The following is a 26,040-nucleotide window of genomic DNA, read 5'->3' on the forward strand; positions in this document are numbered from 1 at the left end:
GGAGAACATGCAAACTCCCAGGCGTCCTAACCAGGATGCAAACTGGGGATTTTCTAGCTGTGAGGTGACGGTGCTAACCACCGAGCCACCTTGAAGCCCATAAGGCATCAAATGAAGATAAAGCGGCTTTCTTTCTCTGCATAGAAACTCTTTCTGAGCTCATTGTTTTTTCGGATTTTCACAGGAAATATATGTAGATTTTGAAAGTTTCACCTATTACGTATGCATACAGCCACGGTTTGTTGTGTTTCCTGCTGCAAGAGGACACTAATCAATGCCAACAACGAAACAAAACCTCCACCTGGATGTTTCACCATATCAATAACCCGCATACCAGATTTTATTTTTTAGACAAATAATAGTTGAAATCAAGTAACGCATATTGAAAAAGAACCTGGTGTTTGTTGACTTCTTGCTCAGATTAACTAAACAGTGCATCCTTTACATACATTATAAGGCGCTCAAACGAAGATAAATCAAACTGGCTTTCTTTCTCTACATGAGAAAATCTTTCCGAGCTCATTGTTTTTCGGATTTCCACAGAAAATATATGTAGATTTTGAGCCACGGTTTGTTGTGTTTCCTGCTGCAAGAGGACGCCGATCAATGCAGTTTGCAGTAAATGATGTTGAGAACAACTCGGGGTTTGTTTGATGTCATAAAAAGCAAAACAAAATGAAAATGCAAACGATGTGCCTGCTGCTAATTGACCAGCGTCAGCCAACCTGAGAATGCGTCACCGATTCCTTTTTGTAGCCAAAAAAATAACGGTTGGAAACTGTAAACACGTACCGTTATGCTCAGAAACAACCTGGTGTTCATTGACTTTTTTGCAACATCAAATACCCCAGCTCCTCCCGTCCCCACCTCCCCCCTTCCACTCAACACACACCGTCCACATTCTCTTTGATGTGTAGTATCATCGTGACGTCAGCAGAGGTCACACTTACCCTGCGTGGCTGCAGCAGGGATGGGGGCTGCGCTTTCTCGCCTCCACGTGTATTTTAAGGGAGTGGAGCCTTTTGCGGACCGGCAGTGCAGCGACGCAGCCTCGCCGACCAGCTCCCCTCCCTCCACCCAGCACTCGGGTACAGACGGCTTCGCTGCAATCACACAACAAACGGAGTGATTTGTCCATTCTGTTTCTTTAAAAACAAACAAACAAACAAAAAAAGTATGGCGTTAAAGCTTCAGTATGGGGAGGAACCATTTTGATTGTGGCTTTTGTCACGTTGATTAAAGCCGTACAGACGTGCGATAGCGACAACATGAAGCCCTTTGTTGCTCAGAAATCCTACAAAGTGGATGAATCATGCATAAATCATGCCTTCGTATTATCATCTGAAGGCATCTACAATCCATGTAGAATACAAGCTTCATGACAGCTGAACATGGCTTTGACCTAATTAACCCAGTAAACGAGGAACCTGGTCTTGAAAATGACAACAGCTACGGGCCGCGAATTGATTTGCGACGGCGCGATGTGGATATTTTTATTTACCAACGCGCTCGGTTGCATCGAGAGGGACATGATTTCATCTGATACAGCCGTTACATCAAGTTCAAAGTCAGTGTGAGAGCGGAGACCTTAGAAATAAGATAAAGTCGGCCATAAAGCTCCAAACTCAAGGCCTCTTACACAAGACACTTGAATGCTGCTTGTAAATGATGGTGAAATAACCCAGTCTGGGATGGATGGAGATGAATCGGTCTGGGGGTGCTTATTTTTGGACACAGTTTGATAGATTAGGCTCTTCAGGTCGTTTTAAAAGCAAAAGCACATCAAAGAAGTAATCAAATGTGTCTACGGAAAGATAAAACTGGGCTAAACTTTGGGGGATTTAACGAGAAATGCCCCGAAAATGACAACATTTGCCATTTTGTCGCTATTTTCTTCTCATTTCTGATGAAATTTAGCCTTAGCAGTGAGAAAAAAAAAGTATTTTGAATTGCAGGTTTTTAAAGAAAGTAGGCAACATTCATAGAAAAAGTTGAGCTGTAATAAGAGTTGGAATAAACCCAACGTCATGTCAGCCCAAGGACCTGATCAGTCTCCAAAAAAAAAACAAACCGAGCACAAAGCACCAAAGCGAAACTTTAAAACAACTCCGACTGACCCTGGATTCCATTCTTTTTGATTTGAATCGCACAGGGCTCTCAAAACCAGACAAATGATTTGTTCTGCTGAGAAACAAGAAGATAGTTAATAAAGTATTCAATGTTAAAATCATAATAGATAAATCTGCCAGTGAGGTGGCTGTCCTCCACCCCCGGTTGCTGCACACGGTCTTCAAACTAGATGAGTTGGACTAGAATCAAGGAAAGTTCCCTTTATCCTTCTGGCAAAATTTGAAGATTGAACACGCTGACAAATGGCTCTAAGTGAAGTTTCATTTCAAATTGCTGTCTGCTCCATTTGTATCCATCAGTTTCAGACAAAGCTACCTCTCCTTCAAGTAATTCATGCATTTCCAATTCATAACACTGCGCCTGCTCCCGTCCCGGGTTCACGGCAAACTCCATCTGCTGATGAATGCCCGGACCAAGCTAGTAAGTGAACGTTTAGTTAAGACTCTTTTGTCAAATTATGCAGATTGTGACTCTGCAACAATACATTGTAGAGGTATCTTCTCGCATAGCAAGGATTTTTTTTTTTCTTTTTTTACTCTATTTCAAATTAAATTGGTGAGATGAAATTCTACCAATCTGACAAAAAAAAATTTGGAGAGCAGCTTCTCATTAAATAAAGAACTTTTTCTTTTACAGAGCAAAAAAAACTAACTGGTAAAAGCCATTTGGAAGAGCAGACAGAAAGCATATTAGTTCTCACTGACAGCAGTTCAACCCTCAACAAAACTGACCTCCATAAAGCACTAATGTATGGTGTGAGTAGACTCGGTATCCTTGTGATGTTGCAGTGCCCTTAACAGAGAAAAGCAGCTACCCTGAAGTGTACTTAGCAGCAAATTGCAGGTGTAATGCACACTAGTATGTGACGATTCTGTGGCAGTCAGAGGTGACGGACGTGAATAATGCAGGAAGATGACATGTAAACCCGATGTTTGTCTTACCCATTACCACCAGTGACATCTTGCGCGTGTCCACTCCGGGCGACTTCTTAACTTTACACTGGTAGGTAGCGGTGTGAGCAGGCGACAGCAGAGCGATCGAAAGCGAAGCGTCACCGGTCGACGGGTCGCCGGCTGCAAAACTGAGCCCTTCTGCGAGAGCGTGCAAGTATTTAGTGCCGCCGGTATAGGATATAAGCTGGGAAAAACAAACAGAAGCGTAATCACACAAGTGACTCCGAATGGCATTAAACTGATGTTAAATTAAAGCTGCATATGTGACTAAACACAAATGGGGGCCTCTAATTGTGACAAACCCACCGAGGATTTACCGCCAACTTTGCAGCTCCGTGGAACTTTTTTTTTTTCTAAATCGCTCGGAGCTCATTGTTTTACAGCACATTTACTGTGTGCTTCAGTCTCTCCCTCCCCTTTTCTCTTATCAGCTGTGTTTTCAGCAGCAGCGGGGAGCAGCTTTCAGCAAAAAGAAGCAGCAATGATAGACTTAGTGTGTGCTACCTGCCAAGAAGCAAAAGGCAGACAAACAAAGTTAGCGACTAGCTGGTGAAGAATGCAGTTGGACAAGCAAGTAGTTTTCTCAGCTAGCGGAGGCCGAATCGGGAAGATCTGTCGCGAACCTGCAGGACACAAACACAACCCCAAATTCGTGGTAATGGGATGTATAGATGGAGTTTGCATGTTCTCCCCGTGCAGCGTGGGTTCTCTCCGGGTTCTCCGGCTTCCTCCCACACAGTCCAAAAACATGTTGAGGTTAATTGGTGATTCTAAATTGTCCGTAGGTGTGAATGTGAGTGTGCTTGGTTGTCTGTCTGTAAGTGTGGCCCTGCGATGGACTGGTGACCTGTCCAGGGTGTCCCCTGCCTTCACCCTAAGTCGGCTGGGATAGGCTCCAGCCCTCCCGCGACCCTAATGAGGATTAGGCGGTGTATAGAAAATGGATGGATGGGATGTATAGATGGTCATTGCGACGACATTATCAACAACTTTGCAGCATCGTCAATTCAATTCAATTCAATTTTATTTGTATAGCGCATATTTACAACAAGTCATCTCATAGCGCTTAACAAAGGCAGAAACAGAAACACCCAACAATCCAAAACATTTGGATTCCCTATAAGCTTCAGCAGTCCGCAAGCAGTGGGAAGGAACCGAAAACCCCCACAGGGAAAAAAAAACCTCCGACAGAACCAGGCTCAGGGAGGGACGGCCATCTGCCTCGACCGGTTGGGTGGGTGTGGGATGAATTATACAATTTAGTTTACAGTTAAACAAGTTATTAGAAGTTATTGTCCTTTTGTAACAGGAGGCATCATGGTGGGGCAGCAGGATGCAGAAGGTGAGGCCAGTGGCTGTAATTCAGGAGCTCCAGATCCAGAGACATTGTGCAGCATAACTGTGTGTTTGAGCAGCCGTAGACTGTAGCGATTAAGTGTTTGACTGCTTCATGCCATACTCAAGTTGCTCTACAATCAATAGTCGACATTGTTCACTTGTCAGAAGCGGCACATAGTGGACCGAGTCAATCCTCAATATTGACTGTGATAAAATCCCCACCGCCGAAGGGCAGAGATGAGGAGGGGGGAGGGAAGCCATTCTTTCAAGCCTCCAACACTAATGAGTCATTTAATTTGAAAGGCAAATGGGATAAACAACTAATTCCTGTGAAATTAAAAAGGTGGTAAGAGTTCATCCTCCCTCCAGTCTCATGGACTGAATTGGGATTTATACTAGTTGGGGCACAAGCACAACACACAAGGTCAAGAAACTGAGAATGAGGTTTGAATCCTGATTAAATCAGAACTTGTAACATTTGTTTGGTGTTTTAGTTTTTAACCTGAATGTTGACCTGATTGTGCTCAGAATCCTAATTCTGTGGAATACAGCGGAGATGCTGAAGAGCCTTTCCATTTCATGGGTCCATAACTTCCAAATCATATGCTAATGATTGTCGAACTCCTTTCCCGGAAACAACTTAGCATTTAGAGATAATCTGAGAGAAAGAAAGCATTCAGTGCATTTTGAATAAGCGCTCACGTGACGTACGGTTTGTTTAGTCGGTTCACAAAGCTGGAAATACAAAAAATATTCATCTTTGAAATGGATGAAGGATAAAATCTTAAAGAATGAACAAATAGCGAGTGAATATTAAGATGTTTGATTTCTCGGATCTTTCTATTGGAAAAGTCCCTACCAAAGAACATATTTAAAAAAGATAATTGAAAACCTTGAACACAGACCATAGTGCATGAAAAAAGCATAAAAAAGCATTAAATATCACAACTCAATACTTCTTTCTCTCCAACCCTACACATTTATATATATATATGTATATACCAATCAGCCACAGCACTGAAGTTGCTGTCCTGTAAAAATTTATATGTTTTAGGGTTGTTGTTTTTTTTTTTTGTGTTTATAAGACATTTATAGAAAAGACTAGAATAGAATAGAAATACTTTATTAATCCCCAAGGGGAAATTCTGTTGTTACAGCACAAAGACTAAAGTTACCACCACCATAAATAAGCAAATACTCAATAAGAAAATATAAAATGCAAAATGTACAACAAGTGTAATTTGCATTTGGAGATAATCTGAAAGAAAGAAAGCATTCAGTTCATTTCGAATAAGCGCCTACATGATACACGATCTCTTATGTCAGTTCTCATTTCAAAAGCAAAACAAATCAGCAATGGCTGCGTATTGACACTTTGAAACTGTAGTGTTCAAAGACAGCTACAAACACCACACAAACGTAAGGAACCAATTCTATCAACTTGCAGGGTGGGACTTTTCAAATCTCTTTTCTTCTTTAGAATCAGTTTCCAGCTGAATTAGTCCAACACTACAGCGTGTACTGTGAGTAGTTTCAGAGCATTTGAGCAGAGTCACGGGTGAGCTATTGAGCTTGAACTATGTTTAAGTGGGAGGGGTGAGAGTCAGGGACAGTCGCGAACAAACCTTTACATACACTTGCAGATGTTGTCATTTTCCCCAGAAGACCTTTAATTAACCTACGAAAGAATCAAAATCCATGATTCTTTGCTTGCAATAAAAATGCTGTCATGAAGCCTCGAGTAAAGACACAGACACCAACAGGTAGTGAAGGAACAAAAAGTGGACTTAAATCAAAAAGCTGAAATGGATAAATCAAACTATCCATCCATCCATCATCTATACACCGCTTAATCCTCACTAGAGTCATGGGGGGGCTGGAGCCTATCCCGGCTGACCTCAGGTGAACGTAGGCGACATCCTGGACAGGTCACCAGTCTATCATCACATTCACACCTACGGACAATTTAGAATCACCAATTAACCTCAACATGTTTTTGGACTGTGGGAGGAAGCCGGAGAACCCGGAGAGAACCCACGCTGCACGGGGAGAACATGCAAACTCCACGCAGAAAGATACCGGGTGTCCTCCCCGGGACGCGAATCAAACTAGAGCTAGAAAAAATTAAACCAACAATCCAAAAAGGTAGCAAAAGCACGTCATAAACTGGAGCTAGAAATAGAAATGCACAAAAAGGCTCAAAAACATTTTTGATTGACAAAACACAGTCCGACTAATCAGTGCCATTGAAAAGGAGGGAAATGACGGACAATGAATATAAATAAAAACACAAGCAAGACACAAGAAAAGACAATGTCAAAATAAAACGGGAAGTAGAGACATGAAAGCTACATGTAGACAAATACAGTAATGAACCAAAAAGCAACCAAAACCCAAGTCCATGATGTGTTTTAAAGACTCCATCGTAGACCATTAAGATTCATGGTGGTCCATTAAAACCATCATGATACACATGGTCTTTATAAGTTTAGGTAAACTTTTGTTCACAACTTCACATTCTGGAGGTAACAATGGTGTAGAAATCAAAGCCATTTAAACACAGGAGGGGATTTATTGTGTGGGGGGAAAATCTGAATATGTAACTTTGATATACATAGATGAGCTTTAGAGGTTAAAACAGTGACTGGAGACCGACTTTAAAACCACTAAAAAGTGAAGTGAATAACTGCAAGCGTCAGTTCTTGATAAGTTGGAAGCAGTAAAAATTGGCAGCAAAAGGATCAATGTGGTCTGATCCCTCACAGGGGCTACAAATGGCTGAAAACCTTAATACTAACTATTACAGAAAGCTGACAGAACAGACAGTGTATTGCAGTTTGTTGCTTTAGGGGCTACATAGCTGCAGATCTATTAGAGTTCCTATGCTGACTCCTGTCGAAAGAGCCTACAAAACTGGACCAGGGAGCAATGAAAGATGGCTGTCTGATCTTCCGTGTCTGCTTTTACATCATGTGGATGGCTGGTTGTGTTATCTGAGAAAGAAATTGCAATGCTCTGCTGGGAAACCTTGGGTCTTATCAATGATGTGGCTGTTGCACCACCTACCTAAGACCACGTTCTCCCCTTCGGGGCAACAGCATTCCCTGACGGCCTCTTTCGGCTGCGTAATACGCCCTGCCTCACAGCGAAAAAAAAAAAAACTGCTCAGGAGTGGTTAGAGGAACATGGCAGAGTTCAAGATGTTGGCTTGGCCTCAAAATTCCTCATTAAGAATCTGTGGGATGGGCTGGAAAAGCTACTCTGATCCATAGAGGCACCACCTTACAGCCTAAGCTCATGGCTGATTTCTGTGTTTATCGCGTAATTTGCATCAAGCTTACCATTTGATCTTTCTGCGTGGTGTCTGGACTGACCACAGACCACTCGATGTCAAGCTCCCCGGTGTCCAAAGGGTTCGGTGTGTAGCTGCAGCCCAGCGTTACGCTTTCCCCCTCAGCCTTCTGGACGGTCCGCGGGCCCGTGGACGTCACCTGCATCGCTTGTGCGCGTCCTAATTCTTCAGAAATTCAGACAAGTCTTGAAATTAATTACAGACACACATTAGCTGCTTCCTAATCCCTCCTTTCAATTGTCAAGGGTGAATATTATATGTTTTCACGTTCACTGAGCCAGTTTATGGGCTTAATGCGCACTGTTGTAATATTGATTCAGAACCTTTACTCAAAGGAACTCTGGCTGAGAAATGAAAACACAAACATAATCGTGAAGCCAAATGCCACACAGGACTATAAAAGCACTTACAGTTGTTTAAGAATAATTTCACACAGTAGCTACAACTAGAATTTGCTACCCCTCGGTTGCATCCCTCTGGCATCCATATCTATCCAGACTCTGAAGTTTATTGAAAAGACGGAACCAACAAAGACAGAATCCACAGTTGTAGCCATGACAGTAGGCGATGCATCAAATATGGATGTTGCTGTAAAGAGGCTAAAAAATATGACTGCTTCATACCCATCTTCAAAGCAGCAGCACTGAAGGACTGTAGATACACTACATTTTTAAGGTGGGCAACCAAGATTCATGTCACCAATTCAGCATCTGAGCAGATGTCATGTATAGTCATACTCTGCTTTTGTTACATTTTGAATAACATCGCTTTAGACATCTGTGTGGAATGCTGTCATAATTTACACGTGAATTCTTGTTTTATTAGGTTGCTTTGACCGTTGACCACTAAATTCGAATCAGTTCATCCTGGAGTCCAAGTGGACAGCTGTGCCAAATTTGAAAAAAAAACTCCCTGAAGGCATTCCTGGAATATCCCATTCACAAGAATAGGATGGACGGACAGACAATCCAAAAACAAAACGCCTCGGGGCACGATTGTGGCTGGCACGGAGGCAGAATTAAAAAATAGGTCAGCAAGCAGCACATCATAAAATATTTGATTCAGAGTGTAACTATGTATGTAACTCCCGGCGAACTAATCTTAAACAGCTTTGCATTGGTTTTGCCACAAGGCCCTTCACAATATGATCAAGCTCAATGAAAGCAAGGAGCATTTTGAATGAAATCCACAACAAAGGGAGTACAATTAAAAACCTATTTGTCTGCTTGGACTGTGGTGACACACTAAGTCCTGAGGATAAAACCGAAACGAAAAGTGCATGCATAATGAGAAAGCTAGAAATAAACTCATAATAGCCTTTCGTAAGTATGTGACGCATACGGGGGGTTCTTCATTTACAGGAAAGGAGAAGAGCACTGTCATCTGAAGAACTGGCAGGACAGCTTTAGTGCAAGATCCAAATCTGATCCAAATTTGAAAATAGTAGCACATAGATAGTGAAAGATGAGGAGAAATTGGCTTAAATGTGTGGTGAGTGGCAGCCTATACGTGCCGTCTGGTCAGTCAGACTAGTTTCAGTACAACAACTGGTGGATTGGTTTAAAGATAACACAAGTTAAGATAAGCCTTTACTAATACCACAGTGGGGAAATTTACCATGTTACAGCAGCAAAGACAGTGCAAACATACTACTTTAAAATGAGAAAAATCATGTTACTGAGATTTAAATGTGCTGCTCAGCTGTATAGGAGCCACACCCTGAAGAAAAAAACAAAACCTATGTGAGCTCAAATCCCAAGAACATTAGGGATCCAGCAATCATCGCCAGCTATCGTCTCAAAACCTGATTGGACGGACTGCCAGTGCCATGGCAACGTGGGGATGCTTATACCACTGAGGCCTACATCTCAACAACGCTCGACAGAGAATAAGTAAGTGTGTCTCAATTGTCAGTTATGAAAAGATGATTTATTCCATGCCATGTTGACAATGTACCACAGGCGTACTTCACATATATGTGCCTGTGCTCGTATTCATATGGATGGTTAAGTGTCTGTGTTATTACCTCGACTCCAGAGGGTTGCAGCGCATAACAATAAGACAGACGGCCAGCTGAGGCAGGAAGGTGTCAGATGAATGCAGCTTTGTCTGAACATACTGCTCCTGCATAAAAGAACGTCCTAAGCTATTAAAAACGATGAATGCAATGTCCTTACACACATATTACATGATGGTAGGTGACACTGTGCATTTACCAGTGATGTTAGGCGCAAATAAAGCATTGCAGCTTTGCAGTGCATCCAGTTTCATATATATGTATGTAAGCTGCTGTGTGAGTTGCTTACCTGAATGCAGATACTACATCCAAATGTCTGTCTGCGGACTACAAAGGAACAAGCAGCAGCGTGACACCTGTTGCTGCTGCTCCTCCTTCACCTTTACCTCATTAACATGAAACCTTCCGATTGGATGACGGCTCCACCAGTTTTACCTGTTTACCAGAGGGCTTTCCTGGAACCACTATTCAGCTGTTAACATTGCTCGTGACACCTCCTAGGCTTCCCAAAACGCTTTTTAAATCACAATTTAATTAAACTAAAATGCGATTGAGGAAATCAGCATCCTGGCAGCAGAATAGCAACAACAGAAACTGATGAAGCGACCAATAGATGGGGTGCTAATTTGATGAGAACTGAACCCTCCTGAAAACAAAACAGCTGCAGTGTACTGCTTCTTTCCTCATAGTGAATATGCATTTGTTCATTTACTTGTCTGTCTCCATGCTTGTCCATGAGTGCTGCTATTAGACATAAACTTATCCTTCATTGGACTCTACTTTTTTTGTCTAAATGAATGAAAAGCAAATAAATAATCTCCTTACAGGGAACTGTACACGACCTCCTCTGTGTTGCAAACACAATACACCACATACCACTTAATTACATCATATTTGTCAGGTGTCCATTGTTTCCAACAATAAGGAAGACAAAAGCAAACACACAAGGTCTCAAGTGACAAGAAACCAATTGTTTAACCGAAAACACAAACCCAGCAAGGTTTGTGTGTATTACCAGGATGTTTGAAAAGAAAAAAAAAATGCAGAGCTTATCTCTGTGCCACATCTACAGAGAAACAGCCTTTATAAATGAGAAACAGTGGGGGTATCCTTCAGCAGAAAATGGATTAAAGGTTCAAGATAAAGACCTTTATCTGTGCTGGAGCTGTATGCAAATATGAAGCACATCCTTAAAATCTGTGTTTGAATTTTGTCTGGTGGTCATTGCATGTATTTTAGAAGCTTTAGTTGTTTTAAAAAAAAAACTAAAAAACATTTCAATATATATATTTATAGCCACCATCTGATAAAGTAGCACTGTCAGAGACATCTAAAAATCAGCTAAGCTCCCCTCTGACCTAACACACCCACTCCTTTCAAACTTTGAGCAGCTCACTTCATGTACAGTTTTCTGAGTAACTGCTTTGAAGAAGGTATTATTTGTCTGGGATGGATTTTGCTGGAAGAAATTATATTTAAGGGCTCTAAAAGCATGAGACCGGCTTTTTTTTTCTCTTTTCTAAATTACAACGTGCGTCCACACAAGTGGCTCCCGGTCATTTTCGTTGAGACCTATGTCACCGTGACACAACAGAACACAATAATGGCTTCGTATTCTTCTTGCAGCTTCGTGTCGCAGCCAACATATGGTGTGGAGGTGGACAGGCCAACCAGCGAAGATGGTTGCTGGAAAAAAATCAATTGGAACGCTGGTTTAGCTGTGCTGGATCATCGACTGCACTGATATGATTACAGAAAAGACCAGATGACGGTAAGCTGTCTTCCTAACTCTTACATACTGTTCATATTTTGTGCCTTCACAGTGAAGAATTATTCTCAAGAATTCCCTCATACTAAGTACCTCTAGCAAATTTTAAACTACAGATCTATTTAGAATGTCTAGATGTCACATTAATAAATATAAATTAAACAATCCACATAAAACATGGGCTGTACAGTTTCACAGTTTCAAGATTCCCGAAATCCACCGTTTTCCTTGAGTTGACCCACACTGGTGGATCTAAAATCCATCTCAATGAATGCTGGTCAGATGTGACCCAAAACATCCTCAGTGAACAAAAAAACATGTGTAGCATCTGTACAAAAGCATAACATTTTAAAAATATTTTCATTTTTTGGGTCCCTTAAGTCATCAAATTTCAGGCTAAATGACGTTTAGGGTGTTATTGCTGCTGTCAGATGTCAAAAAGGGTCAAATTTGACCCGAAACAGGATGTAAGGTCTAAATCCCTTTGAGTAAAAGGACTTTGTTATCCATTGTAAATATGTCAAAATGCAGATTTTTATGTCTTTTATGCACCCCTGCAGAGATGGAAAAAGTACTCACATTCTTTACTTAAGTAGAGATACTTGTGTAAAAAAAGACTCTGGTAAAAGTAGAAGTCCTGACTCAACTCCTTTCCTCAAGTAAAAAAGTACAGGTTCAGAAATTTACTTAAGTACAAAAGTAAAAAGGAAAAATGAATTTCTAGTTTTGATGACATGCGATGCTTCTTTTGATAACTTTGCAAAACGAAAAAAGTTTAAAGCACACAAAATAGGATTGTTTTCATCCTTTAAGAACCTGCACAGTGCTGGTACAGAGAAATAAATCACTGGACAGTTTTCCATTTCAGCAACATGATAAACATCAAACATTATAATCAACATGGAAACACTCATCCCTTCAAGACCACTAAAATATTTTACTGAGCCTCAGTAGAAGCTGGTTCTCAAAGTTCTTTGGATGAAGATGAGCCCTTTGAGGTCTGAACATCAGTCCTGCAGTGCTAAAAAGCCTCTCGCAGGCAGCTGAGGCAGGCAGCGCTGTGTTGAGCTTCAGTGACAAATTGCACACTGTTGGTAAAGCTAAAGACGTTTGTTGTTTTACGTCATGTCGTCATCCGCCGAGGTTGAAACAAGTAACGAGCCAGTTTTGAGAATGTAAGGAGTAGAAAGTACAGATATTTGTGTTCAAATGTAGGGAGTAAAAATAAACAGTTGTCAGAAAAATTCATACTCAAGTAAAGTACAGATACCTGTAAAAATCTGCTTAAGTACAGTAACAGAGTATTTGTTACTTCCCACCTCTGCAACCCCGTATCCAAAAAATGACCTTCCTATCCAACTAAGCAATCATGTTTTAATAAAAATGTATTTTCTGCTGCATTCTAGTTGTTTCTGCGTTTCAAATCAAGACATCTTTGCCATTTATTTTCTCGCTTCTGTTTTAGCCAACCAATCATACATTGGATGGGGTGGGACTAGTCTCCCTGGTAACCCAGAAAAAGCCTGAAACATGTAATGAAAATGTCATATTTTATCCCAAACTGTGCCATTTTCCGAAACCATTCGCGGTGCCTAAACTTAACCAACCAAGTGTAAACCCAAGTATAGTATTTTTCTAAACTTCACCATGTAGTTTTAGTGCCTATAGCTAATGAAATAGAAAGAGAAAACTGAGAGTAAATACTGAATGAAATTGGAGCTTATGTCGAGTACAATGGTCCACATGTACCAATCCTGGTCTATTGGGTGGGGGTCAGTTCTCCTTTCCTACCTCCTTATGCAGACTTTTCCTTTAAACTGGAATCGTTTCCTCCATAGATGAGAAAATATGTTAGTTTCAAATTGGAATTCCATTTTAAAAGAATGTTAGTTGTATAGAAACAAAGTTTGGTGGAGAACAGGTTGTTTTTATATGTTTGAAGATGTGCAAAATGAGCAGTCAATGCCATGGCTCAGCATTTTTGCCTTGAAACTGCAGTTTGTCGATGAAAATGTCCAGAATTTCATATGTAACAAAGCTTAGAAACCAATCCTCTTAACTTGTGGGGTAAACCTTTCTGTATCGTTATTCTTCCTCAGGTTCGGTTTCTGGTTCAAATATTTATGCCTGAATTACTCCAATATTACAACTTACCATAGTTTGGTCATCTAGTAGTTTTACAGTGTTAAAGCAGAGTGGGGAGCTGGTGTGCTGGAGCTGCAACAAGAGAGAGGCGAGGACTTCATAGAGCTACACAGACAGTTATTTCACTGAAAGACCATTCACGTATGAAGCTTTGATACACAGAGATGGGTTTGAGGGGTTAAACCAATGATGAGAAAAGGACTTTCAGAGCTTTACAAGCCTATTTTTCTGAATCGCAATGTGCATCCAAACCGAGATGTCAAGACCTGTGTCACCGTGACACAACTAAGCACAATGGTGACTCCATCTCCTTCTTGTACCCTCTTGTTACAGTCAACATGCAGCATGGAAGTGGACAAACAGCGAGGCTTTAATGGTACGAGTTCATGACCACAGCTGGTGTGCAGCATCAGCTGTACTGACACAATCACAGAAATGGACAGACCAGTGCTCCGAAAGACCCCTGTAAAATCCTCTCAAACATGTCCATATGGTGTTTATTTATATGCTGGAAGAGGCATCATGAGAGAAATAAGCAGTGGACACCATGGTGCAGTAAGTGTCAGCTTGTTACATCTGCGTTCAGTCTCTCCGTGCTCTCTGGAGTCACCTACACTGTGTTTTGATACCGCCGCATCCTCATTTACATATTTTTCTGTTTCTGCTGTCAGACTAAGTGGGCTAAAATGAAATAATATGAAATAGTGGCCTGTGACAAATGCAGCATAAATCCAGGTTAATGACAACAGCTCTGCTGTATACTATATCAACATTAAAAATGAACGATAGCAGAGAAAGTTAAAGGCACCTAAAGGTTCCCGTCTTGACTTTACGGCGAACGCAACCCCGCACCCTCGGAGGTTTGAACAGTGTTGCCTGTTCGCGCTGAAAGACTAAGCCATCATTTCTGATTTACTAACTGCAAGCTGTTTTGGAAAAGGTCAGCTTTGGGTGAGAAACGTTCAGTCTGGGCAGATGGCTGAAACACACAGAGAGAAGGATTTAACTGGCTAAGCAGGGACGTACTCAAAGTCAATGAACAACATTATCGTGTACAGTAGGAGTGAAGTGATCGTTGACCTGTTTAGCAGAGGTCCGATGCCACAGGTAGGCTGAAAGCTGGCATGGCATGTAGCCTACATAGTGCAGCTTTTAGCAGCTGAAGAGCCTGATGCTTCCATCGCTGATCTGTGGACATCAGAACAGAACTAAAAGCAAAGGGAAAGCTTATCTTACATTAGTAAAATCGACAGAAACATGACTTTAAATGATGCTAACGTTACTCCATATTAAAGCTGCGATGACTAACTGATTAGCTTTTGGTAGTTGCCAATTATTTTTATAGTCAATTAATTGTTTTTGAGTCATTTTAAAGAAAAAAAGGTAAAAATTCTGAATCCATGCTCTTAAATGTGAGTTTTTTCAGGTTTCCTTCCTCCAAACTGTATATTTTTGGGTTCTGGACAATACAAAGACAGTTGAAGACGTCATCTTGAGCTTTTGGAAACACTGATGGACATTTTATAGACCAAACAACTAACCAATTAACCGAGAAATAAACCCCAAGACTAATCAATACCGATTTATAATATTTTTGGGAACCTAAAGGTAACAGACGTTTGGAATCCATTTCCATTCACAGATTAAACTTTGTCAACAACAACAGAGTAAAAGTGACAAAGTTCATTTGCCTGTTTTTTGCAGTTAAAACTTTTATCAGTAATGTTATCAGCATTGGAAAAGTTTGGCTTCTCTGGGATTATTGTTTCCTGAGCTAGAAAACCTCTTTAGTGAAGACAGACAGAAACGAAAACAGAAGAAACCAGGGAATCCAAACAAACACAGCAGGAAGCCTCACTGTTTGGACATGAGGAAATTCCAGGAAAAATGAAACATACGAGTCTAACTTGTTCCACAAACTCTTGGTTGGTTTGGTTTTCAGTTACTGTATGTCAGAATCCTGCTTTAGAGGAAATGCTTTGGGTTTTTTTTTGGACGATGATCTGAATGTCATTGTCCCTTTATTACTTTACAGAAAACAAGTCGAGTAAATGAAGCTCAAGGTAGCTCCTGTGGTTTCACAACACAGACCAAAGCCTCTTTTCTTAACTAAACCTATTTCTTCAAATCATACCCAGCAGTCTGCAAAAGTTATGAGACTTTGTAATGAATAAATACATTGGAAGACATATATAAAAAGCACCTATGAGAATGAATGTATTAACAAGTTACATTATTACACATTAGCATTTACTTTGCTCTCTCATTTTTGTTTGTTTTCTGGATCTAAAACATTACATATCATATTGTTATTATTATTATTATTATTATTGTTGTTGTTGTTGTTATGTTTTTTCCCCCACATGTTTTTCAGCTTATAAGGATTTTTTTTGTCATAACAAAAATAAAATGTCACAAAACCATCTCCAACATGTTTTAATATATATACTTTGGTACAGAAATTCATCAAGTTGAGGCACAACTGAAACACACAAAGTCTAGAAATTCTTCTCAACACCTCCAGGTTTACTTTTTTATATCCTGAGATTGGGGTCAGAAAATATATGTTAGTAATTTTCCAGATGTATCCACGAGCATCTGCATTAGTAATAACATATTCTCCGAGCTCAAAGTCCCATTTGTTTTTGATTTATGCAGCGCTCTCTATTTTATTCTACTAATGATTTACTATGAATTACTCCGCTCGCTTTATCAATTATAGATTTTTCAGTGGGTGAAGGATGTTCCCATTGAAGTTTTAAAATAAAAAAAATAATTGTAAATACTCTTTCAAAGCAACACAGACACGTAAACACACTCAAACTGGAATTCCAAAACATATTACTTGTTAACAATTAACAAAACGACAAAAGAACCTTATAACTTCATTATTGTTTAATTATTCATTTAAAATGGATTTTTAAAAAACTTTTTTTCTTAAACACAGCATTACAAATGCAAAAGACTTCACATCTGACAATGTCTCCACTGTTCAGAAATCAAAAGCCTCTCCTGACTTTATTTGCTGGAACTTCCACAGCCGCTTCTCTGCCAAGTAGGGCACAAGCTCAGTTGTTCACAGTTCCAAAGTGCACTATTACGAAAGCCGCCCAGGCTTTGCAAGATAACCTAATTGACACGGAGACAAAAAGGGAATACAAGCTGGATTTGCGTTTCTGACTCCACGGTTTACCAGCACACACTTAGCTGGCACCAAGACATTAAAACTAAAAAAAAAAACTCCATTGAACTCAAACATGACTGCAGAAATTTGGGACGTTATTATTGTTGGCGCTGGACTATCTGGATTGAGTGCAGCTCATTTGCTCAGAAAAAGAGATGCCAAGTTGAGAATACTAATTCTGGAAGGAAAAGGTATGTAAAATTGGATTATAATTGAAAGCAATTGGTAACCTCAAATTCTGAGTTGCTTTCTACTTTTAATCAGAGAATAATTGAAAAGAGGCACCGTGTTGCTCTCGACGAAATCATGTCCGGTGTTTTTGTTATGCAGATCGGGTGGGAGGTCGTACAATGACCCGTGAACTACCAGCAGCCGGTGGTGTGGATCGCTGGGACCTCGGAGGGCAGTGGGTTGGAAGGTAAAGCAGATTTAACAACTTCAGCTGAGATCACAGATGTAATTAAAGATCCCATTTAATGTGTTTTTAGCATTCATTCATTCATTCATTCATTCATTCATTCATTCATTCAGAGTGTTATGAAGCTGTTGCATGTGCATGTACAAAGTCTACAAATGTATCCAAAGTCCATACTTGATTTGTTATCTGCCACTGAAAACACTCCACCATATCTGCCTGAAACAATTTGCTTCAAGGCCAGAGTTTGACTTATTTACAACACGATGTAACACGTGTGCTTGACACCTGCCCAGTAGCTACTTCAAACAACTATCAGTTTACAACCTGCCAATATCTGTTCACTAGACCCTAAAGCTACTTCTCTCTGCTTGTACTCAGGGATCTGGGGTTACTCCATAGATTGTATATAAGAGATGGATCTAGCCGTGACATCAGCCACTGGTTTGCAACCCGTCGATCTTGTGTTATTATCATCTATTTCACTCTAAATCACACATGTCAAACTCAAGGCCCGGGGGCCAAATCTGGCCTGCCATGTCATTTTTTGTGGCCTGCAAGAGATGTGTGTCTCCTAATCTGATAAATTAATGGCATTTACGTAATAATAACATAATTTAATATAATGTTACAATAATGCAGCAATGTGCCAACATATATTTTACTTTTAGGTAAATGCATGCAAAATATTTGTACATAGGATGAATAATAATCAAATGCAGAGACAGTTGTCTAACAATATGTTCAGAAGTCGTTACATTTCTACAGTCTTACAATTACAACCGGCCTTTTGAGGGCAAACATACATCTGATGTGACCCGGGATGAAAACGAGTTTGACACCCCTGCTCTAAATTGAACCATTATTTAATAACTGTACATCATACTGTATTCAAATGTCTTTGAACTACTGATTAAGAACATAAACTCATCAGGAAAATCTTTACTGAGATAACCGATCAAGTGAGAATTCTCATAGACTTCTATACAATTGGACCTATTTTTGCAACCAAAGGAGTCGCCCCCTGCTGGCCGCTAGAGAGAATGCAATTCACATTGTTGGCTTCACTTTGAAGACCTTGAAGCTTTTTTATATACAGTCTATGGTTACGGTACATAACTATGGTTCCTCGCTTTCATCAGGTCAGTTGACCAATCAGAGTTGATTGAGCTTTTCAGAAGGGGTGATAGGGTCAGTACGAAAAAAAAAAAAAAGGTGAGCTTTTGGAACATAAAGCATGTAAATAGCATCTAGTAGACCCCAAAAAGTACAATTAAAAATGTATACATGTGCACAATTACAGATTCTTCAAAATAATTGTATCATAAGATTGTTTCTTACAGGCAGTTTCTAGTTGACAGGAAAGAAGACGCATTTATTAGTCACAAATACACAACAGCACAGTGAAGTTCAGTTTTTACATATCCCAGTTGGGGTCAGTGCACAGGGTCAGCCATGATAGCGCTAAGGGCCTTGCTCAAGGACTCAGCAGTGGCAGATTGGTGGCGCTGGACCTTGAACCCCCAACACTGTGCTCAGTAGCCAGAGCCTGAGCCAATACTGCCCAAAAAAAGCCGAACTCATGCCATGGAATCATTGTACGGCTGCTGTGGTTGGGGCTTCTTAACCCTGATATGTAGGGCACCCGTTCAACCAGGTGAGCTAAGCTATCTGGGTGCCCCTTAAGAAAAGTACTCAACAAATACAGACTTGCTGTTTTGTTTGTGGAACTGAAAAACACTAAGTAGCAATTAAAATGCAACAGAGTGACACTGAACATCAGATAAATATAGAATCAGTGCTTCAGGAGCAAGCAAATTATAGATAGAATATCTATCTATCCATCTATCCATCTATCCATCTATCCATCCATCCATCCATCCATCCATCCATCCATCCATCCATCCATCCATCCATCCATCCATCTATCCATCCATCCATCCATCTAGTATTAGTAATTAGGACTCATAATGTCAGAGCAGCTAGAAATCAAACACCTCAGTCAGATAGGCGAGCCTCGTCCTCGGTAATTGCAACAAATCCACTCATCGCCGAGTGGCCCGGTCATGCGGCGGTTACCGCCGACACCTGACGGCGCTGACACCCTGACACCTGCTGGCTGGATGTGATCGGCTGCAGCTTTCCAGGACGATGGCTGAGGTTAAGTGGGGTGGATGATGGATAGATTAATTAGCGACACACTCTCTTGGAGACACAGAGTGGGAATTAGGAACATCAGTGTCAATCACACAAACAATTAAGGTAACCATAATTGTGCATTTAGAAAAACCCTCGAATAAGAACACCTGATGTGAATAAGGTCACTTGATACTTCATGTGATACTTGATCTATGCTGCGCTTGAAGGCTGGTGTTCAGAGAGCGAGGGTTTGATTGCGATGTGTACGCTGCAGCATTTGCTAATTATATTACAAACGAGCACTGAAGCGTCTTTTGTGCTCTATCAGTGTGTGATTTATGTATGAGCATATGTAATGAGCAAATGGATTGATATTTTCACTTGTGTATGATTTGCATAAAGTCATAAAATAGCAGTATTTCTGTTTGTGAAAATCAGTGGTAGCTGTTGCATTGGTAACAACATTCAAAAGGCATACAGATATGAAAAAAAAGACGACAGCTGGGTAGAAAAACAGCATTTGTGTGTTTTCAGAGCTTCACATGTGTGTCAGCCTCAATTTTCTTTCAAGGCTCTTCTATTTTTTTTTTATTCTTATCAGCCCTTGTATGTGTGTCTTTTTTCAATTATTCATGGACACCTCTGTGTTATTCAAACTTTTTTATCTCAGGTCCAGCTGCCAGTCTTTTCTAAAACTTACTCATCTCTCGAGGTTTGGCGGAATTATTGTACTGTAACTCAGCGAAAGTAGTGTTTGAACAAGAAAAAAAATAAAAAAAAATATCAGTCACGGTTTAGAATAATTCGCAACGCAGCCTGCTCTGATCAAAGTAACAAACCGTAACGTATTTACACCTCGGAGCTGTCAAGCGAGTACTGTAGGCTCCAACCTCCAGTCAACCGATGACAACAGCTCGGCTCACGTGGAGAATTTGCAAAGTGCATTGTTCAAGAGCACTTCGATGGCAGTTTAATTGAATGAGGGGGGGGAGCATCTCTCAGGTGCTTCATGTCTCCTTCTGTAGCTGTTGAAGAGCTCACTTAAGCGATGTTATAGTCTTAATCCCACTTCTACAAAGTCAGTACACACTTTTTTTCCCCGATCTGCCGCAGCAACCACCAGCTTAAAATTGTGTAGGTTGTCTTTGAGCCACCAAAACATTGTGGCATGGGCTTCATAAGACCTCTGAAGGTGTCCTGTGGTATCAGGAAGCAAGAGCAGCAGATCCTTCAAAGTCCTGGAAGTTGTGAAGTTTGGCTTCTGTGGATCGGACTGGTTTTCCCAGCACATTCCATTCCAGACTGAGTTTTTGGGGAATTTGGAGGTCAAATCAACACCTTCAACTCTTAGTCATGTTCATCAAACCACTTTTCAGTGTGGCAAAGTTCATTCTCCTGCTAAAAGAGGCCATTGCCATCAAGGGTTACTGTTACTGTGCATGTTTAGGTAAATGGTACATGTCAAAGTAACATCCAAATGACTGCCAGGAGCCAAGATTTTCCAGCAAAGCATGTCCTGCCTTCTTCTTATAGATAAATTACACACATGTACCTGGTCGTCCATATGATTCATCTGACCAGGCCATGTACTTCCACTGTTTCCTGGTCCAGTTCTGATACTAACGTACCAGTTGTGGGCACTTTTGGTGGTGGACAAGGGTGTTGTGACACCATTCTATCATATCCAACATTGAAGTTTTTAACAGTGTGAACTGCAGTAGCTTTTCTGTTTCACGGCTTGACCTTCGATCTTGGTTCTCCATGACCCTGTTGCTCATTTACTGGCTTTTCTTAGTTGGACTACTTTTGGTAGGTTCTTGGTTGGTAGTAGATTGGGAACATCCCAGAAGAGCTGCCATTTTGGAGATGTTCTGATTTGTTTAAAAGTTGCTGAGATCCTTATGCTGCCTATAATTGTTCTCTTGCAGTCTTACATATCCCACCTTTTGACAGGTACCACTGCAACAAGCTAATCATTTTTTTTTTACTAACGTCTCCTTTTAATGTTATGGCTGATCTGCATATGCAATTGGAATTCTACATCATCAGAAAAGTGTAAGAATTCCTCAGTAAATCTTGAACACAATCATCACAAAGCGCTTTTAAAAACAGAACACTTTCTCTTTCAGCACCCAAACCCACATCTTGGAGCTCATAAAAGAGCTGGGCTTGGAGGTCTACCCTCAATTCAGAACTGGCAAGAAGGTGCACCACATGGGTGGGCCAACTTCCAAAGTTCGCACCTTCAGGTCCAGTATCCCTACTCTATCCCCAGCAGTGTTAATGGACTTCACCCAGCTCCTGTGGAAGGTGAGACAACAGACATGCACAGCAACATTCTGTCCATTGGTCCATGTTCAGTCGTCCCTGCCGCTTGGAAATGTCATATCGGCTAAATAACTCCAATTCTCAGAGGACAAATACTTGCAAAGATGACGAGTGGTTTAATTCTGTGCATAGAAAGTAAAAGATGACAAATGCACAACAGTTTTTCCAAAGATATATTTTCATAATCAGCTTTATGGCCAATATTCTAACCGTGCTGGAAATGTTTATATGAATAATGAATATGGCAATGGTATTCTTGCAGTGTGCTTTTGGATTGAAAGGATAAGTGAACATTTATCATACAGCAAAGTACCACAAAAAATTCTAGTCCAGGATAAATGGTTAGAGTAGCAGTGGGAAGTAAAGAATGTGGGGGGAAATTGTACTGGCAAAATCATATTTGGCAGCCTCCAGCTATTCCTTTGTTATTATCTGTATCAATGGGATGCTTTTGGTTCACAGTGGTAAATCATCATGTGTGGGTGTGATTGTACTCTGCACTCAGATTGACAGACTGTGCGCAACAGTGTGCGTCCAGGATCCTTCGCGGACTCCCAACGCCGTGCAATTGGACGGCATGACCCTGCACTCGTACTTGGAGCAACACGCATGGACTGCAGGTCAGTTTAAAGTTTTACCTTTGACCTCCTCGCCTGATCCGTCATCGTCAGGTGGACGTGTTGAGTTCCTTCCACTTGATGTTAGTCGCAGAGATTCGAGAGATTCAATACAGCGTTCTTCACACTCTCCAGTGAAAATCCCGTTTTTTTTTCCCCCTGGATGACAAGTCATTGTGGCGTTTTTTAAAAATACGCTAGACGACACATCATGGGCGAAATAGGCAGTCAACACCATGGCTTTAAACTGCAGTGTACCAATTATAGTCTTAAAAACAGAGATTCAGGGATGCATGGAGAGAGATGTGGACTTCATAGATCAGTGGACAGTAAATTCTGGACAAAGCAGCGGTGTAGAGTTACATCTAAGCCATTTTTAGGCAGGAATGGATTAGTATCATGGAAAAAAATTAACTTTGATACACAGTGATGAGTTTTTAGAGGTTTTAGGGGTTAAATCACCAACCGAAGAGGGGCTTTAATTACATTTTTGGTGACAGCATTTGAAAAGAGAATATTAAGATGGTTAAAATATGAGCTCCCACTAAAGTATGTAGAAGAATGTCATGCTGTAATGCTCACAATGACAGTGCTGGTGTTCATCAGACATAAGGTTTGCCATCTGAGCCCAGTGTACTGCCATGTGATTATCCTCTGGGAATCTTGTCTCCACCAAATTTCCTGTTGGACAACATTCGACGAGACTTTGCAGTGTTTAGACATTAGAGATCATGCTGTCTGGTGTATAAATTATGTAAGTATAGACTGTTTTTCATGATTAGATCAAAATACTCACTGCAGTACCACATTTAATTGGTTGCAAACTACAAAAAGAAAGTGTATTTGTCAAGATGATTAAAGAAATGGTAATTATCATCCTCAGGTTGCTCTTTATTTGGCAGACCACTTTGCTAGTTTTCCTGTACAATGATTAGTTTGGTACAACTTTGCAAAGCACTGTCATTGCAGGGAAATGTGTATTATAACTGCATGTGTGAGAGCTCCGCTATGTATTCATCCCTCCAGAACTAAAAGAGGAACTGGGCCTGGGCAGCCGGGCTGTGTTTGGCGTAGAGCCATCCCAGATGTCCTTCTTATTCTTCCTCATGTACGCTGCAGCAGCTGGAGGGCTACTGCCTCTTCTGGAGAGCACTCCAGGTTCTGCACAGGAGTTCAAGATAAAGGTACACCGCTCATATCACTCTCCTGAATGCGTGTTGTTGACTCCAGTGCTTTTTTTTCAAAACAGAACACCACACTGGATTTCTGCATTACTTCAATTAAGCTTGTGTGCACATGTCCTATCAAATACGCTGCATTTCTTCGTCCTCGTGCCATCGATCGGGACCATTTAAACACTTGAAGATGTGGTCTTGTATTGGATTTTCCTACTTAGCTGTTTCCTCCCACAACATGAAACTTCTGGCACTGATCTATTTTTGTGTTATTGCTTTTGAACTTTTTTTTCTCCCTTTCCCACGTTGGTAGAGGGTAAAAAAAATAAAAAAAAGGGGGTGCTGAAGGCCAAAAAAGACTGTCAACACTAATGGAACAACAAGACCTTTCAGAAAATGACAGCGGGACTTTTGGTTTTCAGAGTGGTGCATTAGCACACTTTCTCCACTTTTTCTTTCAACTGCAGCAGTTTTCTCATGGTGGCATTCTAGCTAAACGAATTACTGTGAGGAGCACTGTAAGCAAGACAACACCACAGATGCTGTAAAAACAGCATTAAGTGAATTGGGATGGGCCCTTCTCTTGTCTGTTGTTGACCATAAAAGAGTCAAGGCTAAGAAAGACACTGCTGTGGTATTTTATGTGTTTTTGTCTTCAAAAAAAAGTGTAGAAACACATATTGGAAGCTTTTATTTGCTGTTATGTTGTTCTTTTTTCACATATATACCATTTTTTTTTCCATTGAGAAAGCCTGTAAGCAATGACGAGTATTTTCTAGATTGGCAAGAAAACAGCCAGTTCTGTAACTTATGCACAATGTTTCGGAAACATGTGTTGCTGATGTCATCTCCAATTGATTTTGCACCACAAACAAAACGTTTTATTGCATTTGAGGGTGTCGACAGAAGTCAGTCAGATTACATCAGGCAATATAAATGAAATATCAGCAGGGTTTAACTTCAAATGTTTGGAACTGTACGGAGGGCATCGATGAGTTCGGAGCCCACCTTGTATTGTAATATCTGTCTCTCCACAGGGAGGCACCCAACAGCTTTCGGAGTGTCTGGCGGAACGTGTTGGGTGGAAGAATGTCCGGCTGGGTTCTGCTGTGACAGCCATATGGCAGGTAGAGTACAGTAACGGCTCACTCAGGGATTGATGAGGCGCGACACAGAGATAACAGCTTCCTCAGTGGGGAAACAGGCTGTCTCCTGTGAAGGCGCTGTCTGTTCCGCCTGAATGTCTCCCTTATCCACAGCCGAGAGACCAAGGAGGCTCCACGTAGTCTTAAGTGCACTGCCCCTCGCCAGTGCCATCTTTAGTGGGCCTATTTATTGACTGTTAGAGGATATAATATCTAAATTTAAAACACTGGTTGATAAAACAATCAATGCATTGGATTATATTCTGTGTCATCGGTAAGCAGCCGTTCAGCAAGAAAAACTGCAAAGAACTAACTAAATGTGAGGCTATTTTTAATGTCGTGGTAAATCCAAGACCTTTTTGGTTGGACGCGAGCAATTTGAAGACATCGCCCTTGGTTTTGGGGAATCGTGAAGGACGTTTCCCAATGATTTACCACTCTTCATTAGAGCTGGAACAATCATCTAATTGACAGTAGCTGATTAGGCCAGCTGACACCAAATAAATCTGCAGGTACGCTGCTCACCGACTGATCTTCTAAATCAGTTTCTTGGCAAAAAATCCCCCAAAATACCTGGTTCTGACCTTTTAAATGTCATCATTGCTGTGTTTTTTTCTATGAAAACAAAGTTAGTATCTTCAGGTATTTTGAATAATCAACTGCAGTCCAACTCCTTTGTGCACTAGTTATAGTAAGAATGACAATGAGAAATGGGGAAAAAAATTAGACTTCATCATCTACCCAGCGAGCTTTAGCCCACTGATTAATTATAAGCTAATTGATTCACTATTTGAATCATTTTCTGAGCAAAAATATACCCAAAAGACCCTCAAAATGTGAACATTGATGAATTGTTTTTAATTTATTATGACAATAAAGTCAGTATCTTTGGATTTTAGATAGCAACAACCAGTTTCAAGAGGTCACTTTGGGGTTTTTTTTTGTAAATAGAGATGTGCATTTTGCAATCTTTTAAAAATTGTTAATATATTACCAAAGGAAATTATAAGAAAGAGGACTGAACATTATTAGCTACAGCACTGACTTTATACACTATATAAAATAGCAGAAAAAAATGTATATTAAAAATAATCAGCTGTACTCTTTTGTACACCAGATATGATAAGAACAACAATGAGAAAAGGGGAAACAATGAGAAGCAGGGCATGTTTTCTGTCCACACTTTATCATGAACCCAGTCAGCTATAGTTTCCTATGACAACAAAGTCAACATCTTTGGAGTTTAGATAGCAAAGTGTCCAAACAACCAGTTCCAAGAGGTCACTTTGGGTGTTTTTTGGAAAACAGCGATGGGCAGTTTTGCAAATTTTTCC

The 26,040-nt window shown here is 40.6% G+C and overlaps 2 protein-coding genes across 2 annotated transcripts in view; one reads left to right on the forward strand and one right to left on the reverse strand.

Moving 5' to 3' along the window:
- vsig8a (V-set and immunoglobulin domain containing 8a) overlaps positions 1–7,918 on the reverse strand; it is a 22,342-nt gene extending 14,424 nt beyond the window's left edge. The window contains exons 1-3 of the mRNA XM_008304939.1: positions 7,763–7,918; positions 3,072–3,267; positions 951–1,103 (exon numbers count right to left, since the gene is read on the reverse strand). Coding sequence (XP_008303161.1) covers positions 951–1,103; positions 3,072–3,267; positions 7,763–7,918 — 505 coding nt within the window. The remainder of the gene's footprint in view (positions 1–950; positions 1,104–3,071; positions 3,268–7,762) is intronic.
- A 9,042-nt stretch (positions 7,919–16,960) lies between these two features.
- Positions 16,961–26,040, forward strand: part of LOC103374795 (probable flavin-containing monoamine oxidase A) — a 43,304-nt gene continuing 34,224 nt past the window's right edge. The window contains exons 1-6 of the mRNA XM_008304949.1: positions 16,961–17,078; positions 17,218–17,305; positions 21,571–21,751; positions 22,275–22,389; positions 23,413–23,570; positions 24,599–24,688. Of these exons, the coding sequence (XP_008303171.1) occupies positions 16,961–17,078; positions 17,218–17,305; positions 21,571–21,751; positions 22,275–22,389; positions 23,413–23,570; positions 24,599–24,688 (750 nt within the window). The remainder of the gene's footprint in view (positions 17,079–17,217; positions 17,306–21,570; positions 21,752–22,274; positions 22,390–23,412; positions 23,571–24,598; positions 24,689–26,040) is intronic.

This window comes from Stegastes partitus, unplaced genomic scaffold, assembly GCF_000690725.1.
Source record: "Stegastes partitus isolate 25-593 unplaced genomic scaffold, Stegastes_partitus-1.0.2 Scaffold42, whole genome shotgun sequence".
Taxonomy (NCBI): domain Eukaryota; kingdom Metazoa; phylum Chordata; class Actinopteri; family Pomacentridae; genus Stegastes; species Stegastes partitus.